Below are 17417 nucleotides of genomic sequence, written 5' to 3'. Positions count from 1 at the left end.
CAAGAAAAGTAAAAAAAAAAGAAAAAAAGAAAAAAAAAGGAACAAAGGACAGATAATTTTATAATAGATCTTTGTTTCTTATTTGCAAAGTAATAAGTAGAAACAGATTCTGGAGATTTCAGTTGAAAACAAACAAACAACTACAGAAAGAAAGAAAGAAAGAAAGAAGGAAGAAAGGAAACGAATACATATATACCTACACATACACATACGCGAGAAGGTACACTAATCGATTCGAGAAAAAATAAAAATTAAGAATCAAAACTGAAACCAAGGCATTTAGTGGGACTCATCAGTCTGTTGAATTTAAAGATAAAGAATGTCACCATCGGCAACTATGAACTCATTCCCAAATTTTATTCGAGAGGCTGAGCAATCTCCAAGACCTATAGATCATGCCTTCCCTCCATTCAATCCGCAGCATCAGTATAGAGGAGTATACGAAAGAGCAGGATTCGATGTCAATAAAGGATCATCGCATAAAGGTGGAACTTTCCATTACAATGGGTCGAGTAACCTGTTTGATAATCGATCAGTTGGATCTGGGAAACGATCTGTGTCTCAACCAATTGATCGAAAGGAAAATAGATGGGTTTCTCTGGAAAACAACAGTAGCGGCACAGCTCTGTCGACTGAAAGCCTTTCAAAGCGTACCCACAATCAACAACAGCAACAACGGCAACAACAACAACAACAACAACAACAACAACAACAACAAAGTATAAATCCTTACAATGTAGGGCAAAGATCAGCATCTGCTTCAACGCCGCACATTCACAAGTCCACTTCGCCTTCTTCAGAATCAAGTAATGTTCTGTCGATGAACTCAAGTTTCACAAGAAGAAATGGTACTGGTGATAAAACAGATAGCTCTGCTACCAATACCACATTTCACAACTCCTATGAGCAACCATTGCAAACTGCAATGACGTCTTCAGAGACATTCTTCAATGATAGAAACAATTACGATAACAAATTGCTTGACGATAAACACAAGGATCGTGAAATGCAAAGTCACAATCAACAGAGCCAGGCATTTGCTAGAGACTCTCAAAGAAACGATCTTGTAGCGACAGACGAACTAAGACAAGGACAAGAAGAAGCATCAATTACTCAAGATTCGAGGTCTTTTGCAAACTCTTCCAACACTGCTCGAAAGAATGTGAAGAATTTGACACTTGATCTCAATGGTAATAGCAATAACGAAGCTGCTGATGCCCAACTTAACCCTCATCATGAAGAAATATCCATGAGAGATCGAGCAGCATTATCTATGGACTCAAAGGTTAACTCTGATCGCACCCAAAGCATAAGTCATTCGTCAGGATCGGAACATTACTTTGATGTGTCCCTGAATACAAATGACCAGATGTTAGAAAATGACCCCAATAGTATCGAAAACTCCATCCCTCTGATCCCACAACAACAACAACAAATACAACAGCAACAACAAATACAACAGCAACAGCAACAACAACAACAGAGGAAAAAACCATTTGACCCGCGAAAAGTAAGAAAACAACCACCTTCCCAACTGCATGTAGAAAGCACTATTCCCTCATTTAAACTGTTGCAGCAACAGCAACAGCAACAGCAACCAATCACGCCTCTGTTTCAATCAACAAAAAATTCGCAGATGGAACAGCATAGTGACTTAACGCCTCCCAACCAAGTAGACCAAACAAGCCAAGCAAATCAAGGACGTCGCGGACTGTCAGGACATCATTCCCCAACGACAAGAGAAATCCAACAACAATACCAAATGAAGAAACAAATGGGTAATCAACAGTTGAACTTTCAGCTTGGAACAGGAGGAGGACCACAACCGGGACAACAACAACAACAAGGTCGCTCACAGTACTCTAATTATAGTCCCTTCCGTCCAGGCTATAATAATCCACGAATGCAGAGACCAGGACTGCCTGGATCGCAACACCAGGGTAGTGGCCCAAGACTTGGTCCGTACTCTCCATTGCTGCCGATGGGACCAGGTAATCCAATGTATACAATGTATGGGCATCAAGGACCTCAAGGACCTCGAGGACCTATGGGACCACAAGGACCACATGGACCAAATGGACCGATGCAAACGCCCCACATGCCGCAAATTCAAATTACTGCACCATCCTCAAATCCTAGTGGACAAAATTTCAATCAGCACAATGCACAAGCACATTCTCGCCCACAGTTTGGCAAGCAGCAACAACCACGTCAACTTCCACAACAGTACCAGCAAGATTTTATGAGTTCAAATAATGCGTGTCCACCACGTCTGCAACATAGGCCTCTCCCATCTACATTCAAACAATCAATACCACCTATGTATCAACACCAGCATCAGCAACCACATCAGCAACCACATCAGCAACCACATCAGCAACCACATCAGCAACCACATCAGCAACCACATCAGCAACCCTATCAGCAACATCATTACAATCAACAGCAAGCTCCTCATGGTAATGTTAACCAGCAAGTGATGCCTCCTCATCAAACATTTACAACACAAGGTCGTAAACAACCGAGGTACTCAGAAATCAGAGAGGATAAATTAACCGGCGCATTGGATAATTTACGAGATGATATTGTGAACCACAAACTAGTAGAAACCGAATTTTCAACCAAAGAAACACCGCCCGCATTATCAACTGCATTACCATCGGAAATTCAAACAACTGGATTTCATGCACATTCAGACAATCTCCAGAACCAAGATAAAAAAGAACAAAGTGGTGGTGATGATGATGATGATGATGATGATGATGATGATGATGATGATGATGATGATGGTGATGATGATGATGATTATGGGCTCCAACTGGATGAGAGGCGCTTAAATCAGCAAAATTTGGAACTTTTAAATATAGAGTCAAAACATGATAACAATCGTGTGAGTCAGATCTCAATGGTGAGCTCCATTTTGTCGAAAACCTCATCCTACGGAGACGATGATGAAGAAAAAGTAGAGGAAAGATTGGAAAATCAATTAAGAAGCATCAAAGGAGGTGCAGGCAGTAGTTTCGACCAATTGAAATCGCATTTGTCTCAATCTGAGCCTGCTTCTCCTGCTCAAAGTCATAGTGAAGCCGGAGATTTGGTTGCCAAAAAACCTCAAATCCCAATTCCACAATTTACAGTTCATGACGTAGATTACGAGAATAACAACAGTAGCATTTATGGTAACAACAACAACGTTAACGATCATTATAATAACATTACCGACACTAACAATACTATCAATGGAATCTGCAGAGAAGAGCAAGTGTCACGAGATGCAAAGTCGGTTCATTCGAGGGATAGCAATGCTGATGAAATGTCTATTGCCTCGATCGAATCCATTAAACCACTTACCGTGGTGCATTCCAGTACTTCACCAACACGCACTAAAATAGAAGGTGAAGGTGAAGATGTAGGTTCCAGTGTTGGTAATGGTGCTGGCGATGGTGCTGGCGATGGTAAACTTGCAGACGTCCAGAGATCGTCACACGAGACTATAAGGTCTAGTGTCACTCGCAAGGACTCTGTTGAATTTACTAACCTCATTAAGGAATTGGACACTATCGAATCAGAGATGAAATTGGATAGTCAAGGTAGTCCGTACCTTGACGAGGAGGCGGAGGAGGACGACGTCACCAACGTTTCAAATGTAGATACCTTGGACAATAGTGCTGATAAAACAATGCATGTACCACTAAAGTTTGAACAAAAACATTTACCAGGCACAGGCCCTTGTCGAACATGTAAAGGCACGGTTGACCACGATGCAAAAGCATCTTTAAAACCGGTTTTTTCCAAAACTGGTGAACTTTCTGGGCAATGGCACCGTGGATGTTTTGAGTGTTTTGAACCTGAATGTACAGTTCATTTCAATAAGTCTGTACAATGTTATATTTATGAAGATAACCCATACTGTTTCCATCATTATAGTGAGGTAAACGGAACAATTTGCAACAAGTGCCGAAAAGGTATTGAAGGTACTTGTATTCAGAATGATGTGAAAGAGATGTGGCACATAGATTGCTTGAGTTGTGAATGGTGTCATTGCCAAATTGGTACAAGCGGGGCAGAAGATTATTACATTTTTGAAGGTAAAGTGATGTGTCCTGCTGATGCACAAAGAATTATGGAAGGACGTCAATATAGTAATGGTAATTATGGTGGTGATGAAATGATGAGTAAATTTGAAAAAAGAAGAACAAGGATGTTTCATGCATAACTTTGGTATATATATATATATATATATATATAAATATATATAAGAGTGTTTGCGTATATAGACTTATAATAGAACCAGTATTATAATTGTATCATTTGAAACAGTGTACACCATGTTTAACATTGAATCAATTTTGTTTCTACAATACTCCAACCAATTTTTAAGAAGCATACTGCTTATTTATTAATTAAAAATACACTTTGCGCCTCCAATTTTATATCTTTCTCAGTATCTTACTTCTCCATAACAAAAAGCCAAACATATGTATATAAATAAGTGTATGTAAATAAGTGTATGTAAATATATGTACATATATACATATACAAATGAAAAAAAAAAAATCAAACCTAACTGCATAAAAAAAAAGTGTCTTACCATTTGTTCTATAAAATTTTGTACTTACTATACACTTTAATACTGTGATTTGATTTCTGGAACATACTCAACCTTTACATATGGTCTATACTCGGGAGTCCACATTTGGGACTTAACCCATTCCAAACATTTCTCAAAACTGCGTGGAACTTTGACGTACCCATCATTTGGTACTTTCTCTCCTTCGACTTTTGCTGTTCCTTCGCGGACACTCTGCAACACAACTGCGGTCGCAACGTTTGCGCTCACCTCTTGAATCTCGCTTATATCGGGTAACAACCCTGCTTTAGGATTTTTCAACTTTGGCGACATATCGCTCAAACACTCGACAGCGGCAGAAATCATTTCGTCAGTTATCTTGGTTGATCTGGCTAAAACTGAACCAAGAACAATTCCTGGAAATGAAAAACAATTGTTGTTCTCGGAAATGACGTAGCCATCTACAGGCTCGAATGGTGAGCCGGTAGCTATCAAAGCGTTATTGTCTGTCCATTTCATTATATCAACTGGGAAAGCCTCATGAAGTCTTGTTGGATTGGAAAGTGGAAATACGATGGGTGATTTATTGTACTTGTACATTTCCTTAACGACTTGCTCATTAAACGATTTTGGCTGTGTCGAGCATCCAATAAGTACGGTAGGTTTAATTTCGGCAATAACGTCAACTAAACTCTTCTTGTTTATGCCTTCCCACTCCAGATCGGGCTTGGCAAAATCGTGTTGTGCTGGAGATGCCTCTGTGGTGTCGGTAATGAGCCCATATCTATCCATGAGATATATTTTAGACCTAGCTTCCTCGAGAGAAAGACCGGAAGTAACCAAGTTAAGCTGAATCTGCGTTGCTATACCCATTCCAGCTGAACCAGCGCCATAAATAAGGTATTTGGAGTCTGTAAAGCTACGGCTGGAGACCTTGAGGGCGGCTTTAATCGACGCAACAACAACACATCCGGTACCTTGAATGTCATCATTGAAACATGCTAACTTATCTCTATAAGTGTGCAATAAAGTCGACGCGGCATCGGTGTTGAAATCTTCAAAGTGCAACACTGACGAAGGAAACCTATTCTTGTAGGCAGTGATAACTTTATCCATGAAATCATAATATTCCTTACCTTCAACTCTAGGGAATCTATTTCCCATGTATAGCTCATCATCTAACAATTTCTTATTGTTGGTTCCTACATCAACACCAATTGCAATGATTCTTTTAGGATTGATACCTCCTGCCAACGTAATAATGTTGCTCTTTCCAACGGCACTATAAAATGGTTAGTACAACATGCTTTTGGCTCAAAGATTGTTTCTCTTTCGTTTTTACGTTTTTTCGTTTTCTCGTTTTTTCGTTTTTTCCTTTTTTCCTTATTCTTGATTCACTGGATTTCATGTTTCTTCACTTTACACAACAAAAAATTGATTTTGGTCAAATGTACGGGTTATACATACATCAAAATTCCTTGGATAGACCAGTCGCCAATTCCAAGTATGGCCGATCCATCGGTGATGACTGCTACATCTACGTCTTGGTCGCTTCCAAAATTTGCCAAACTTTCCTCAATTGCTTCCGGCTTGGTGATATCCAAAAAACATCCCTCTGGTTTCCTAAATCTGTGGGAATACCCTTCGATTGCGTCACCAATTGTTGGCGTGTATATGATTGGCAACATTTCCTTTACATGTCTCTTCACTAATTGATAAAACAAGACCTTATTCTGTACTCTCAATGAGTCCATAAATGAATTTTTCGCCAAATCGTCTTTCCTTGTTCTGAATTGGTCGTATGCTCTAGTCACTTGCTCATCTAAAGTATTTACTTGTGATGGTAAAAGTCCCACCAAATTGAATGCTTTTCTTTCCTCCAAGTTAAAAGCAGAGCCTTTGTTGTAAAATGGCGAATTGAGCAAAGGGAAACCTGTTAGTGGACACTCTTCTGGGCCCTGAGTAGATAATCTAGTAGTTTTGGGTTTTAAATGACTAATGGCTGCATCTCTACCTACTGGAGTCTTGATTGCCTTCATAGTCGTTGTCGAGGACCGTCTATTATGGATGGGGTGATTCATCATTCTGAATTGTGCTTTTGGTACTCTTATCATATTGGAAACTTCTTCTTTTGTTTTTGTTTCAAATTGGTAAGAGGTCTTAACACTTATATATATTTTTGTATTGTTTATGGGTAAATGGATGCGCTAAAACCTGGTTCACTTTTTAAAATGCAAGTTTATGCTTGAGGTTGGGTTAAAGAACTTATTGATTTTACGCAATTATGTTGACCAATTGATATAAATTTGCGGATACTTGCTTTTGCTTTTTCTATCCTAGGGGGTGGCGGGGAAGAGAAAACAAGCCAAGAGGAGGGGGATGTATCTATAAGGAAGTGGTGGTGATGAAAGTAAATGAAGCTGAGGGAAAGAAGAAATGTGGCCAATTGTTCGATGTTCTAGCCAAGGGTACTTCTTAATCCTTTATAAATATTTATGTAAATATATATATATATATATATATATAATACAATTCATTTAAAACCATGATTTCTAGAAAGAGTGGACAATTTTATCGGTTATAGATAATACCTGCCAGCAACTATCATGAAACAAAAGAAGTTGAAGGAGGCTTTGGAAGGCAGTGGAATGATAAAAAAAAGAAGGAGACGACACACAGACAGAGAGTCAGACAGACAGACAGACAGACATACAGACAGCTTAACGGAATTATGTTTTTGTGTAATATTTGATTAAGACCGTGAAAGCTATAGAATGAGGAAAGGGGAGAAAGGGAAGAAAGGGAAGCAGGGAGGTGGTAAAGAACCAAATGACTAGAGTTGTTTAATTTCAATTGTGCCACACGTGTTAAATTATCAAAGAGGACCAATTTTTTTTGGCTTTTCAGGTAGACCAAAGATTCAAAGTATAGAAAATTCACTGATGATACTGAATAGTTTGATTTTTCATATGCTATCAATGTTAACCTTGACATATACACTAATCGATATATGCCTCTATAGATTCACTGCCGTTGCTGTTTGAATGCAACAGCAAATTAATTTTTCCATACTCCCAGAAACAATAAAATGAAATAAAAAGAATTAAGGAGGAAATCTTTCATAGTTAAAAGAAGCATGTACGCTCCAAGGGAATTGCTAAACAGCGGTTTGGTTGTTATAAAAATATCTGCATTATTATGTGGTAATTCTACATCTTGGAAATTCTATCATGTAGACAAGATCTCTTTGTGCAAAGTCACGATAGTACTATTCTTTTTATAAGGTGATGTTGTGTCATGTACTCCCTTTCTACAACACTAAGTAACTCCGACAACACATCGAACATCACTGGATATTTCTTCCCTCTCTCTCTCCCTTTCACCGCCACCATCCCGTTCCAATACAATCACACAAACATACATTCTTGCAAACATACTTACTTACTTACTTACTTACAAACATACTTACATACATATACATATAAATATATGTACCTCCGAAAAATCATTCATTCATACCTACTCACCAATGTTGAAACATGTCCAGAGAAGTTAGGTTCGTGTTTTCAACTTTCAAAAATCTCGATGGTGCGGTCAACTATGTTTTTGTCAACGTTGCCCTTTTTCACCATGCTCGTCAATATCTCAAACGCCATTTGTGCTCCATTTGTAGCTGTGACCTCCGATACATCATAAGCTGGTGCAACCTCAACCACGTCTGCGCCAACTATAGTTAACTCTTCGACTCCGCGTAGTATATGAATTAACTCCCTGGGTAACCATCCTCCAGATTCTTGAGTTCCCGTACCAGATGCAAACCCTGGATCAAGAACATCAATATCAACAGAGAGGTAAGTTGGTGAATCTTTTGGTATGGTTTCCAAGATCTTATCAACAACGTACTGAGGACCTTTCAACCAAATATCATCGGCTTCAATCCTAACCCAGTTCTGTGCATCATCATCTTGATAATCTTCTATCCCTGAAAGTTTAGTGCGTACACCAGCATGAACATTCCGATTTGTGGTTAGCCCTTCTTCGTGCGCTTGCCACAACATTGAACCATGATTCAAGTCGTTCTGGTCCGTTCTCCAAAACGAGGGGTATTTCAGTGGTGACCACGTATCTAGATGTGCGTCAAAATGCAAAACATTTAAACGTCCATAATGCTTCTTCAAAGCTCTCAAATGTGGTAACAATACAGAATGATCACCGCCAAGCACAACATATCTAGGAGGGACCCGGGAATCATTAGCTGATGATCTTTGCAACAACTCATCAAAGGCAATATCCATTTGCTTAAATGCAAGATGATTATCCATTGGTGTCACGGGTATATCTCCACAGTCGATGATTTTGGCCCATGATTTATACGGGTTGAACAAAGCCCTATGATTAAAGCCACGCAAACTATATTGACGTTGCGATGCATCACGAATGGCTCTTGGACCAAACCTTGCACCCGGACGGTACGAAACTGCAGTATCAAATGGAACACCTATAACGGCAACATCAAATGATTCCTTGGGGTTGACTAAGCATTGAGTATGCTCTAAATGGGCAAATGTTGCAATGCCTTGAAATTGCCATAAACTACCCCACTTTTCCTCCAAGTCTGTAGCAATACATACTTGGAGTATACCAAGCAATGTCAATAAGAGTTTCATTATATCTATAAAGAGTTAATCAAATTGAAAAGGGTTAAAAAAAAAATAAAACAATTGAAAATCAAAAACTTAATTTTTTGTTTCTTTTTTTTCTTCTTTTTCTTCTTCTTCTTCTTTTTAGGGCCGGTCGTATCACTTTGTTATGAAAGATCTTTTGCTATTTATATAGTTGATCTAATTTAATCTTAAAATTGGTTTTTGTTTCCCTCTTTTCCCCCGCCCTTTCCACCACCTCCTCCTTCTCCTCCTCCTCCTTCATCATTTCTTACCTTTTCTTCTCTCCCTTAATTACTCCTGCCCTTCCACTTCCATCTTCGTTGATAAGTAGCGCGTTATCGATTAGCGGGAAGTATTATGTGGGTGCGGAATTACATTCTCAAAAGGGAAAGTGCGGAACTTGATAACGCGCATTTGAATTGCACTTGTAGTACTTGTAATTTCATTTCAGCTTTTTTTATTTACAATAAGATGCTTCTACGTCTATAAACACAGTTAGTCTATTGTTGGCTTTAATCTCGATCTTAACCTGGCGGATTTTCTGATGCCATTGCGAACAACATTTGTCTTTGGTTCTACTTTTTCTATCTTTATCCTCTTATTGGTTTTTATAACATTTGTCTCTAGATCTCGTTGCTGTTGTTGTTGTTCTGCTTCTTCTTCTTCTACTTCTACTTCTTCTTTTATCTCATCTTTATCTTCAATTTCGTCTTTATCTTTAACTTCAACTCCTCCCTTGTCTTTGTCTTTGTCTTTGTCCTTGACCTTACGTTCATCTTGCTGCTCAAGCCTACGTTTTACTTTGTTCGTCCTTGTAATACTAACACCATCCCCATTTGTTTTAGTTCCCTTTTGTGGTTTCTCCTGAACTTTATTAACACCTGGTTCTGGCTTTAAAAGTTTCTGTACACTTGGGGCGTAGCAACTAGTACGACCCCCAACCGTTATATGATCCAACAAGATACCTTCAGCTGTTTGGTGCGGTCCATCTCTTTTTCTTCCTTTACCCCATCTATGACGCATTAACCAATTTTCTGGAAATCTTCTCGCACTTCCTTCTAAGGCAACTGATGTCTCGCATACATGTATCAAAGACTTGTACAATGTGTACAAGACTGGGGAGTCTAACTTAATCTTTAAAGGCAACACTTCTTCGGGGTGTAATTTAGCATGAAATAAAACTTCGTCAGCTACCCAATTTCCAACACCGGCAAACCGTGCTTGATCAAGTAGCATTGACTTGATCGTCTTTTTAGACTTGAGCACCACTTGAGAAAATTCTTCTAAACTAGGACGCGGCCTACCATGGTGATCAGGGTCGGGATCACCGCTTACAAAAACAGCACTGGATGGGTCTGAAAGACATCTAGTGGGTGGTTTGCTGTAGTCGGGTCCTTGCAAATCTAAAGGTGGTGTTTTCAACAATCCTTCGTCTGTTTGAATTTCTTCTCCTTCGAGAAGTCTAATTCTACCAAGACGTCTTGGATCAACAAAAGCCCAAAATTCTTCATTTCCATGGTCAGAGTCTTGCCGCAAAGTCATCTCAAGCTTTGTAAACTTGGGCGGCCAAGAAGATGTTTCTCCTTCCAGCTCGATCTTAACTTCCGTATTCCCTCTCTGTACTCCTTGTTTCTGTCCCACTTCCATGGCCATTTTAACTCTCGAACTAGTGACCACATTCTTGTCTTTCTCTTTGGCTAGCTCTTCTTCGAGTAATTTTTTATCGCCACCATTTTCCATAAAGACAAGTTCAGATTCGACATTGCATAGTTTGATCCGACCAGTCATTCCAAGGTGCATTAATAACACTTGGGTGTGTTCCATCTTTGGCTGCTTCAACCGCATCCAAAAATACTTGCCATGTCTACCAACTGATACGATAATACTGTTCAACAACTTGCTCTTAATTGAACTTGCTGTAATCTCGGGGTCATCTGCTATTTTCATTGCTGGCCAGAGTAGACGATCGATTGGCAAATCAACACTGCTGATTTTGCACCCAAGGACATTTCTTTTGAGCATAGCACAAACATGTGCAACCTATAAAAAAAAAACAAGGAGGAAATCGTTAGTCTCTAGACATTTGTCAAATTTCAAATCATATGTACAACAGACACCTCTGTCTCCCCATTTTTTAAAAAAAAAAAAATCATACCTCTGAGACTTCTGGCATTCTAGTTAAGTATGCTAATAGACTTTTCTGTACTTGAAGAATTGTTCATCTAAAAGAATTTAATCGATCATTATTATTTTTTTATTTGCATTTAAAAAATGAAAAAGAAAAAAAAAAACATTATCGATTGGCTAAATAAAGATTGCTACGTCAAATTCAGGAGAAATAGCCTTGGGCAAAGATCAGGAAAAAAACTCCACAATATGAGTTTGTATTCATCAACGGAAACTTTTTCTGTTTCTCTCTTATATTGTATCACATTGGTCCTAAAGAGTTTACATTTGTTGGATAATAAGTTTAGGTCTATATGAATGCTTTAGTTGTCTTTGTTGCCATTTTGTTTTGTATCTGTTGCTCTATAAAATAAACCGAACTGATTACCAGTTTTTGCCTGTAAAGTAACATCTTATCTCCTTGCGCGGCGTCGAAAACGCCCTCAATTGTAAATGATCTTCTTCTACATACTTGACCTCAAACCTCAACTCACCCGCAACTTCCATTAATACTAGTACCAGTTTTGTATCTAAAACCATTAATACTTTACTATCACTTTACTAACGTCTCATTAACACGTTACAAATACTTCATTATTACATCATCAACGTTTCACTAACTATTAACATATCAGCAAAATGAATAGAATCTTTGGAACTTCTAAAAGCAAGACACCTGCTCCGTCACTAGATGATGCAATTAAGCGACTAGACGACAAGGCTGGATCTCTTGATGTCAAATTGAATAAATTGAATATGGAGTTGAGCTCGATACAGAGTAAATTGCGAAATATGAGAGAAGGACCAGCAAAGTCAACGTTGAAGCAAAAAGCGATGAAGCTTTTAAGACAAAGAAAACAAATCGAGTCACAAAAAGATCAATTGGAGAGCCAAAGCTGGAACATGACGCAGGCATCGATGACAACAGATAATTTGCAAAACACAATGGTGACAATTAATGCCATGAAGACTGCAAACAAGGAGCTTAAAAAAACATATGGCAAGATTAGTATTGATGAAATTGAAAACTTACAAGATGAAATGATTGACTTGATTGAAAAGGGAAACGAATTACAAGAATCTCTCTCTACAAGCTATGATGTTCCAGAAGATATAAGTGAATCGGAGTTAGATGCCGAATTGGAGGCACTAGGAGAAGAAATGGATTTCGAAAACGAAATGGCTGAGAGTGGCATTGGTGCACCAAGCTACTTGAATGATACCTCGGCTCCGGCAAACAAGCTTCCAACATTCATTGATGAAGAACCCGAGGCAGAGAAAGTAGCTAATTGATACATTGCTCAATAATTACATACAAATTTACATACATATCTACGTATATATGGTGCGTATATATTTACATTCACACGTATACCTATACATACAAATACATTCACGTTTCAGTCTGTATCTATACCAATGTTTTGTAGTAATTGTTGTTATTGTTGTTATCTTTGTTGTTAATGTTGTTGTTATTATTATTGTTGTAATTATTATTGTTGTTGTTCTTTGTTTTGTACGATTTCATAACTTTTACTACATCGCAATCATTTTAGCTCCAAAATCGTTGTCTGCTGAAGTCTTGATTATAATATTTTGCTTTCTTTTAAAACTTCCTTTGAATTGCCATAAAGTAGTTACCGACATCCGGGCAAGATGTAAACTTCCACCCATAAGCTGGTAAATAAATGCAACCTTTAGTATCCTCAATCTTAAACTGTTTTTTTCTATCGGTGTCTTCATCCATCCAATCCTTGATTTCATACTGATTGATATACTTCTCCAATGTATGCGTTCCAACGGGTACTATCCTTAAGAGGTGTTCACCCATAAATATTGTGGTAAACCAACTTATAGGGTCCCTGTTAATCGTCGATAGGAATAACCATCCACCAACATCGAGTCTTTGTAGTCCTTCTTCAAGTACTCGCGAAGGGTAATCGACATGTTCCAAGACTTCAAACATAGTGACGATATCGTATTTCTCGTCTCTAGGGATATTTTCCAAAGCAATTTGTTCATACGAAAGCTTATCTGTAAGAATGGGGTCTTTATCGCGATGAATCTTTGCTGCCTCGAGTACATCAGATGATAAGTCAATACCTTTAACACTCTCAACAAATGGTAAGCGAGCAATTGACTCTGATAAAATTCCTCCTCCACAGCCAACGTCTAATACTCGTAGTCTGGTATGTTCAAGTAACTCTTTCCTCCTTGTCTCTTGGTCCTCGACTATCCTTTCTTGAACCTGCGGTGGTAATAAATTGACATTAAATGCAGGAATATAGACATCATCTAGTACAGGTCCGCTATTCGCATTAAGCTTGAGATGCAGTTTCAAGGTACTATTGATAAAGTCCATGCGCAACAAATTCATTTTATGCAAGATTCTCTGTGGGCCGTTGACATCCCACCACGATGATGCCAAGGCATTGAAATGCGACATTTCAGATTGCGAGGATGAAGTATAACCAGATGCATTTTGATGAAAAAATGGGGCAGAGTTGCTAAGCAGTCTGAACAGCTTCAAAGCCGGGTTCAAGCGGCATAGTCTTGTCATGTAACGGTTTGTTGGATTAATTGCGTATTTTTCTATCTCAATTGATATCGAAAATAGATGAACCAAATTTTTAATGAAAAATAAAAAAAAAGAATAGAAAAGATAAGTGAAGATAAGAAAAAATGTGAAAACAAAGAAAACAAAGAAAATCAAGCTATTGGGGCTCTATATTGGACTTGAGTGCTAATGTTTCTGAGTGCTTGGGTGGAATTATTTTAATTAAGCAATGGTAAGGTGTGAGTGGTGCTGCAATTTTTCGTAGTCGCGAAATTTTGTTCTCTTTTTTCACTTTATTCTAAGGTGCTTGAAACACTTTATATTATTCTTTTTTTTTCTGCATAAAGGATACACAAGTTACCAGTGACGACACTGTTATTAATTCATGAGTGACTCAGAAGATGAAGTATTTGAAAGTTTGATAGCCTCAAGAGCTAGACGATCCAATGCTGGATCGAGATTGAAACAGTTGATTCAGTTGGAGGAAGAGGCGAACGAGAAACAAGAATCCACTAATAGATTTACTACAGAGGACGACGAAAACGTCAACCTTCTTTTTCAAGAAGATGCAGACGACGAAGAGTTTGTGGATGAGGAGGATGAGTTCGACAATACGAATTTGGATGGACTCGAAGAAGAAGAAGAAGAAGAAGAAGCAGCAGAAGCAGAAGCAGAAGACGTCGTTGACAAAGGGGAGGAAGGCAAGAATGCAAGAGCTACACTAAATCAAGACGGTACTAAAAAGAGACAAAATCAAGATGGAGGCGATGATCAAGAAGAAAGTGATGGAGCAGCTGCAAACTTGGATGAACAGTTATCGGATTCCGAACTATCTGCAACAGATTCAGATGAAAGTGAAGGGGAAAGGGATTTAGAAAGACAAGAGAAAGCTAAACGACGGAAAAGGGCAAAGAAACTGTCAATTATCCCTACAATCAAAAAAGTTCAGTCGACGACGCAGTCCTCAATTCCTGCAAAGAAGAAAAGAAAACTTGAATTAGTAACTTCGGATTCGCTTTTATCTCTAAATCGGCGGTCGTCTTCACGAGCCTCTACTCTTGAAAACAAACAAGCGTTAATTGGAAAACTAAAAGAAAGTGAAAAACGGAGGCAAAAGTATGTTCATGTTGAACGTAAAAAGGAGCGTGAATTATCTCAAGAGGAGCGACTTGCACAAGCTGCAGAGACAGAGAAGGAGAATATTGAGTCATTAAATCGTTTTAAAGAACAGGAAATAATAAAAAAGGAGAGACAGCGACTTTCGTTGTTGTCGAAGCGAATTAAACTACAAAATGTTTTAAGAATAACGAGTCGTGAAACATATGTTACGCCCATTGAAGAAGTTACAGAACAACGCCGAATATTAGAGCTAGAGTTGAAACAAAAGAAGAAGCCTAGTAGGAAAAGAAAGCCTTCAGCCTCAAATAAGGCAGCGGCATCAGTAAGCACTCCTCTGAGTGTGGAACAGTCAAAGGGAGATAGTAAAATGGAAGACCTGAAGGTTTCCGAGAATGGTGACAATTCCTCAACCGTCATTAAGATCGAGCCGGGTGAAAAAAAAGCAGATCTGAATGGTACCTTTTTACCGTTGGAGCTGAACGATTCTGGACGTGAAGCTTCAAAGATTAAAACTGAAGTTTCGAATTCGGCATATACACCTATGGTAGACAAATCCAAGCTATTAGAGACAGAGAAGGGTAATGCATCAAATGCATTGAAGGAAAATAATACTCTGGAGCATGAAATTGAGCACAAAGGTAGAGATCAAGCAAAAAATTCCGTTGAAATGATTGACCAAAATGAAACACTAGATGAGAAACAAGATGAGAAACAAGATGAGAAACAAGATGAGAAACAAGATGAGAAACAAGATGAGAAACAAGATGAGAAACAAGATGAGAAACAAGATGAGAAACAAGATGAGAAACAAGATGAGAAACAAGATGAGAAACAAGATGAGAAACAAGATGAGAAACAAGATGAGAAACAAGATGAGAAACAAGATGAGAAACAAGATGAGAAACAAGATGAGAAACAAGATGAGAAACAAGATGAGAAAAAGCAGTTGAATTTATCCCTAAGTGAAGAATTAAATATCTCGTGTTCAGATAATGAAAACAAAACACAACAAGGCTCTAACGAAACATTACCTGTTGGAACTGACACCAAGACAGCCCATGAAATTGATCTGAAAAGTGAAAATTCCATCTTAGAAGAAAGTGGGGCCGACATTGGTCAAGTAGAGAGTATACACAACGATAAGGGTACAAATCCTAAAATTGAAACGGACAAAACTCTAGCTACTGAAAAATTGATCAAATCTTCTCCAAACGTAAATGACGTTGCAGATTTACAGCTTGATCAATCTGATGATGCTGAGCAGGCTAGCCGACTCGTGAATGATGCAGATGACGAAGGTGCGATTGCAGTAAAAAAAGTTAAATTTGCCGATGAACCCATGGAAGATCTTCCCTCTACCACTAATTCAACACCACAGCCAAGTGGAAATCAAACTCAAACTACCAATGAAAATGATTTAGCCAACTCAGAAACTATTAAGCCACCAGAGGTGTTTGAAGGTCCAGCTCAGCGAGTAGCTCGTAACAGTATTAGCTTGCTTGATTTTGAAGATAAACGAGAATTCAGACTCAATCCACAAAACATCAAAACCATTCTCCTTGGTAAGCAATCTTTGTTGCCAGCATCGAGAAGGTCGAATGATGTCAAGACCATTTTTCGGATTGGGAAAAAGACAAACCCATATGCTACAATTAACGAGAGTAAGATTGGTGGCTATGATGGTAAGTTCGATGAATTGTTGATTTCTGCGGCAAAGATTGATGAAAATGATCCATTGTTTGATGAGTTACGAAAGTTGCCGCGTTTGGGTGTGAAGCAAGACATTGTGGAAGTATCTGAGGATGCAGAAGAAAAAGAATCAACAGAGATTGTAATCAAAACAGAAGCTCCAACTGGAATGTATCTTCCTAATGGTAATAGGAAAGCATGCATGATCACGGGTACAGAGGTGAAATACTTTGATCCTTCTACTGGAATACCATACAGTTCTGTTGAAGCGTACAAAGTTTTGAAATTAATAGAAAAAGGGCAAGCTCAATGGTTGAGCTTAGACAATGATGTAAATGATACAGGCACCGTGGACTTGTATTTGGGCTTAAGAGGAGAAAGTGCAAGACATGCCAAGGGAGTACCGCCAGGCTTTGCTGCTTGATACAAAAAGTTAGTTTCTAGTTCGGTAATTGTTAAATGTCAAATGTTAACCGTATAAATCTCAGCTGCATGTGTATACTGTTATCAAAAAGTTTTCTTTCTTTCTTCTTTCTTTTTTTCTTTTTTTCTTTTTTTTTCTTTCTTTCGTTCTTTTTCCTTTTTTTTTTGGTATCATTAGTATTATTTGGTTCCATGTTTATTGTTACCTTTTATAATTATTATTATTAAT

At 38.3% G+C, this 17417-nt stretch overlaps 7 protein-coding genes across 7 annotated transcripts; 3 read left to right on the top strand and 4 right to left on the bottom strand. All coding sequences in view use genetic code 12, as the record gives it.

Annotated features, from left to right (window-relative positions):
• Window positions 1–319: 319 nt before the first annotated feature.
• PVL30_005505 (uncharacterized protein) lies at window positions 320–4216 on the top strand (the record flags this gene model as incomplete). The annotated part of the gene is made up of 1 exon (XM_001523909.2): window positions 320–4216. One exon carries the CDS (start codon window positions 320–322, stop codon window positions 4214–4216), a length of 3897 nt encoding a protein of 1298 aa, XP_001523959.2.
• Window positions 4217–4627: 411 nt separating this feature from the next.
• MAE1 (NAD-dependent malic enzyme, mitochondrial) lies at window positions 4628–6654 on the bottom strand (the record flags this gene model as incomplete). The annotated part of the gene is made up of 2 exons (XM_001523908.2): window positions 4628–5852; window positions 6038–6654. The coding sequence occupies 2 exons, from the start codon at window positions 6652–6654 to the stop codon at window positions 4628–4630; spliced, it is 1842 nt and encodes a 613-aa protein (XP_001523958.2).
• Window positions 6655–8136: 1482 nt separating this feature from the next.
• PVL30_005503 (uncharacterized protein) lies at window positions 8137–9237 on the bottom strand (the record flags this gene model as incomplete). The annotated part of the gene is made up of 1 exon (XM_001523906.1): window positions 8137–9237. One exon carries the CDS (start codon window positions 9235–9237, stop codon window positions 8137–8139), a length of 1101 nt encoding a protein of 366 aa, XP_001523956.2.
• Window positions 9238–9729: 492 nt separating this feature from the next.
• On the bottom strand, window positions 9730–11256 carry PVL30_005502 (uncharacterized protein; the record flags this gene model as incomplete). Its single annotated transcript, XM_001523905.1, has 1 exon — window positions 9730–11256. One exon carries the CDS (start codon window positions 11254–11256, stop codon window positions 9730–9732), a length of 1527 nt encoding a protein of 508 aa, XP_001523955.2.
• Window positions 11257–12039: 783 nt separating this feature from the next.
• On the top strand, window positions 12040–12693 carry VPS60 (Vacuolar protein-sorting-associated protein 60; the record flags this gene model as incomplete). The annotated part of the gene is made up of 1 exon (XM_001523904.1): window positions 12040–12693. One exon carries the CDS (start codon window positions 12040–12042, stop codon window positions 12691–12693), a length of 654 nt encoding a protein of 217 aa, XP_001523954.1.
• A 313-nt stretch (window positions 12694–13006) lies between these two features.
• Window positions 13007–13960, bottom strand: COQ3 (Hexaprenyldihydroxybenzoate methyltransferase, mitochondrial; the record flags this gene model as incomplete). The annotated part of the gene is made up of 1 exon (XM_001523903.1): window positions 13007–13960. The coding sequence occupies one exon, from the start codon at window positions 13958–13960 to the stop codon at window positions 13007–13009; it is 954 nt and encodes a 317-aa protein (XP_001523953.2).
• Window positions 13961–14342: 382 nt separating this feature from the next.
• On the top strand, window positions 14343–17189 carry PVL30_005499 (uncharacterized protein; the record flags this gene model as incomplete). The annotated part of the gene is made up of 1 exon (XM_001523902.2): window positions 14343–17189. One exon carries the CDS (start codon window positions 14343–14345, stop codon window positions 17187–17189), a length of 2847 nt encoding a protein of 948 aa, XP_001523952.2.
• Window positions 17190–17417: the final 228 nt, after the last annotated feature.

This window comes from Lodderomyces elongisporus, chromosome 8, assembly GCF_030384665.1.
Source record: "Lodderomyces elongisporus chromosome 8, complete sequence".
Taxonomy (NCBI): Eukaryota; Fungi; Ascomycota; class Pichiomycetes; order Serinales; family Debaryomycetaceae; genus Lodderomyces; species Lodderomyces elongisporus.
This window is presented reverse-complemented; position numbering and strand designations above follow the sequence as displayed.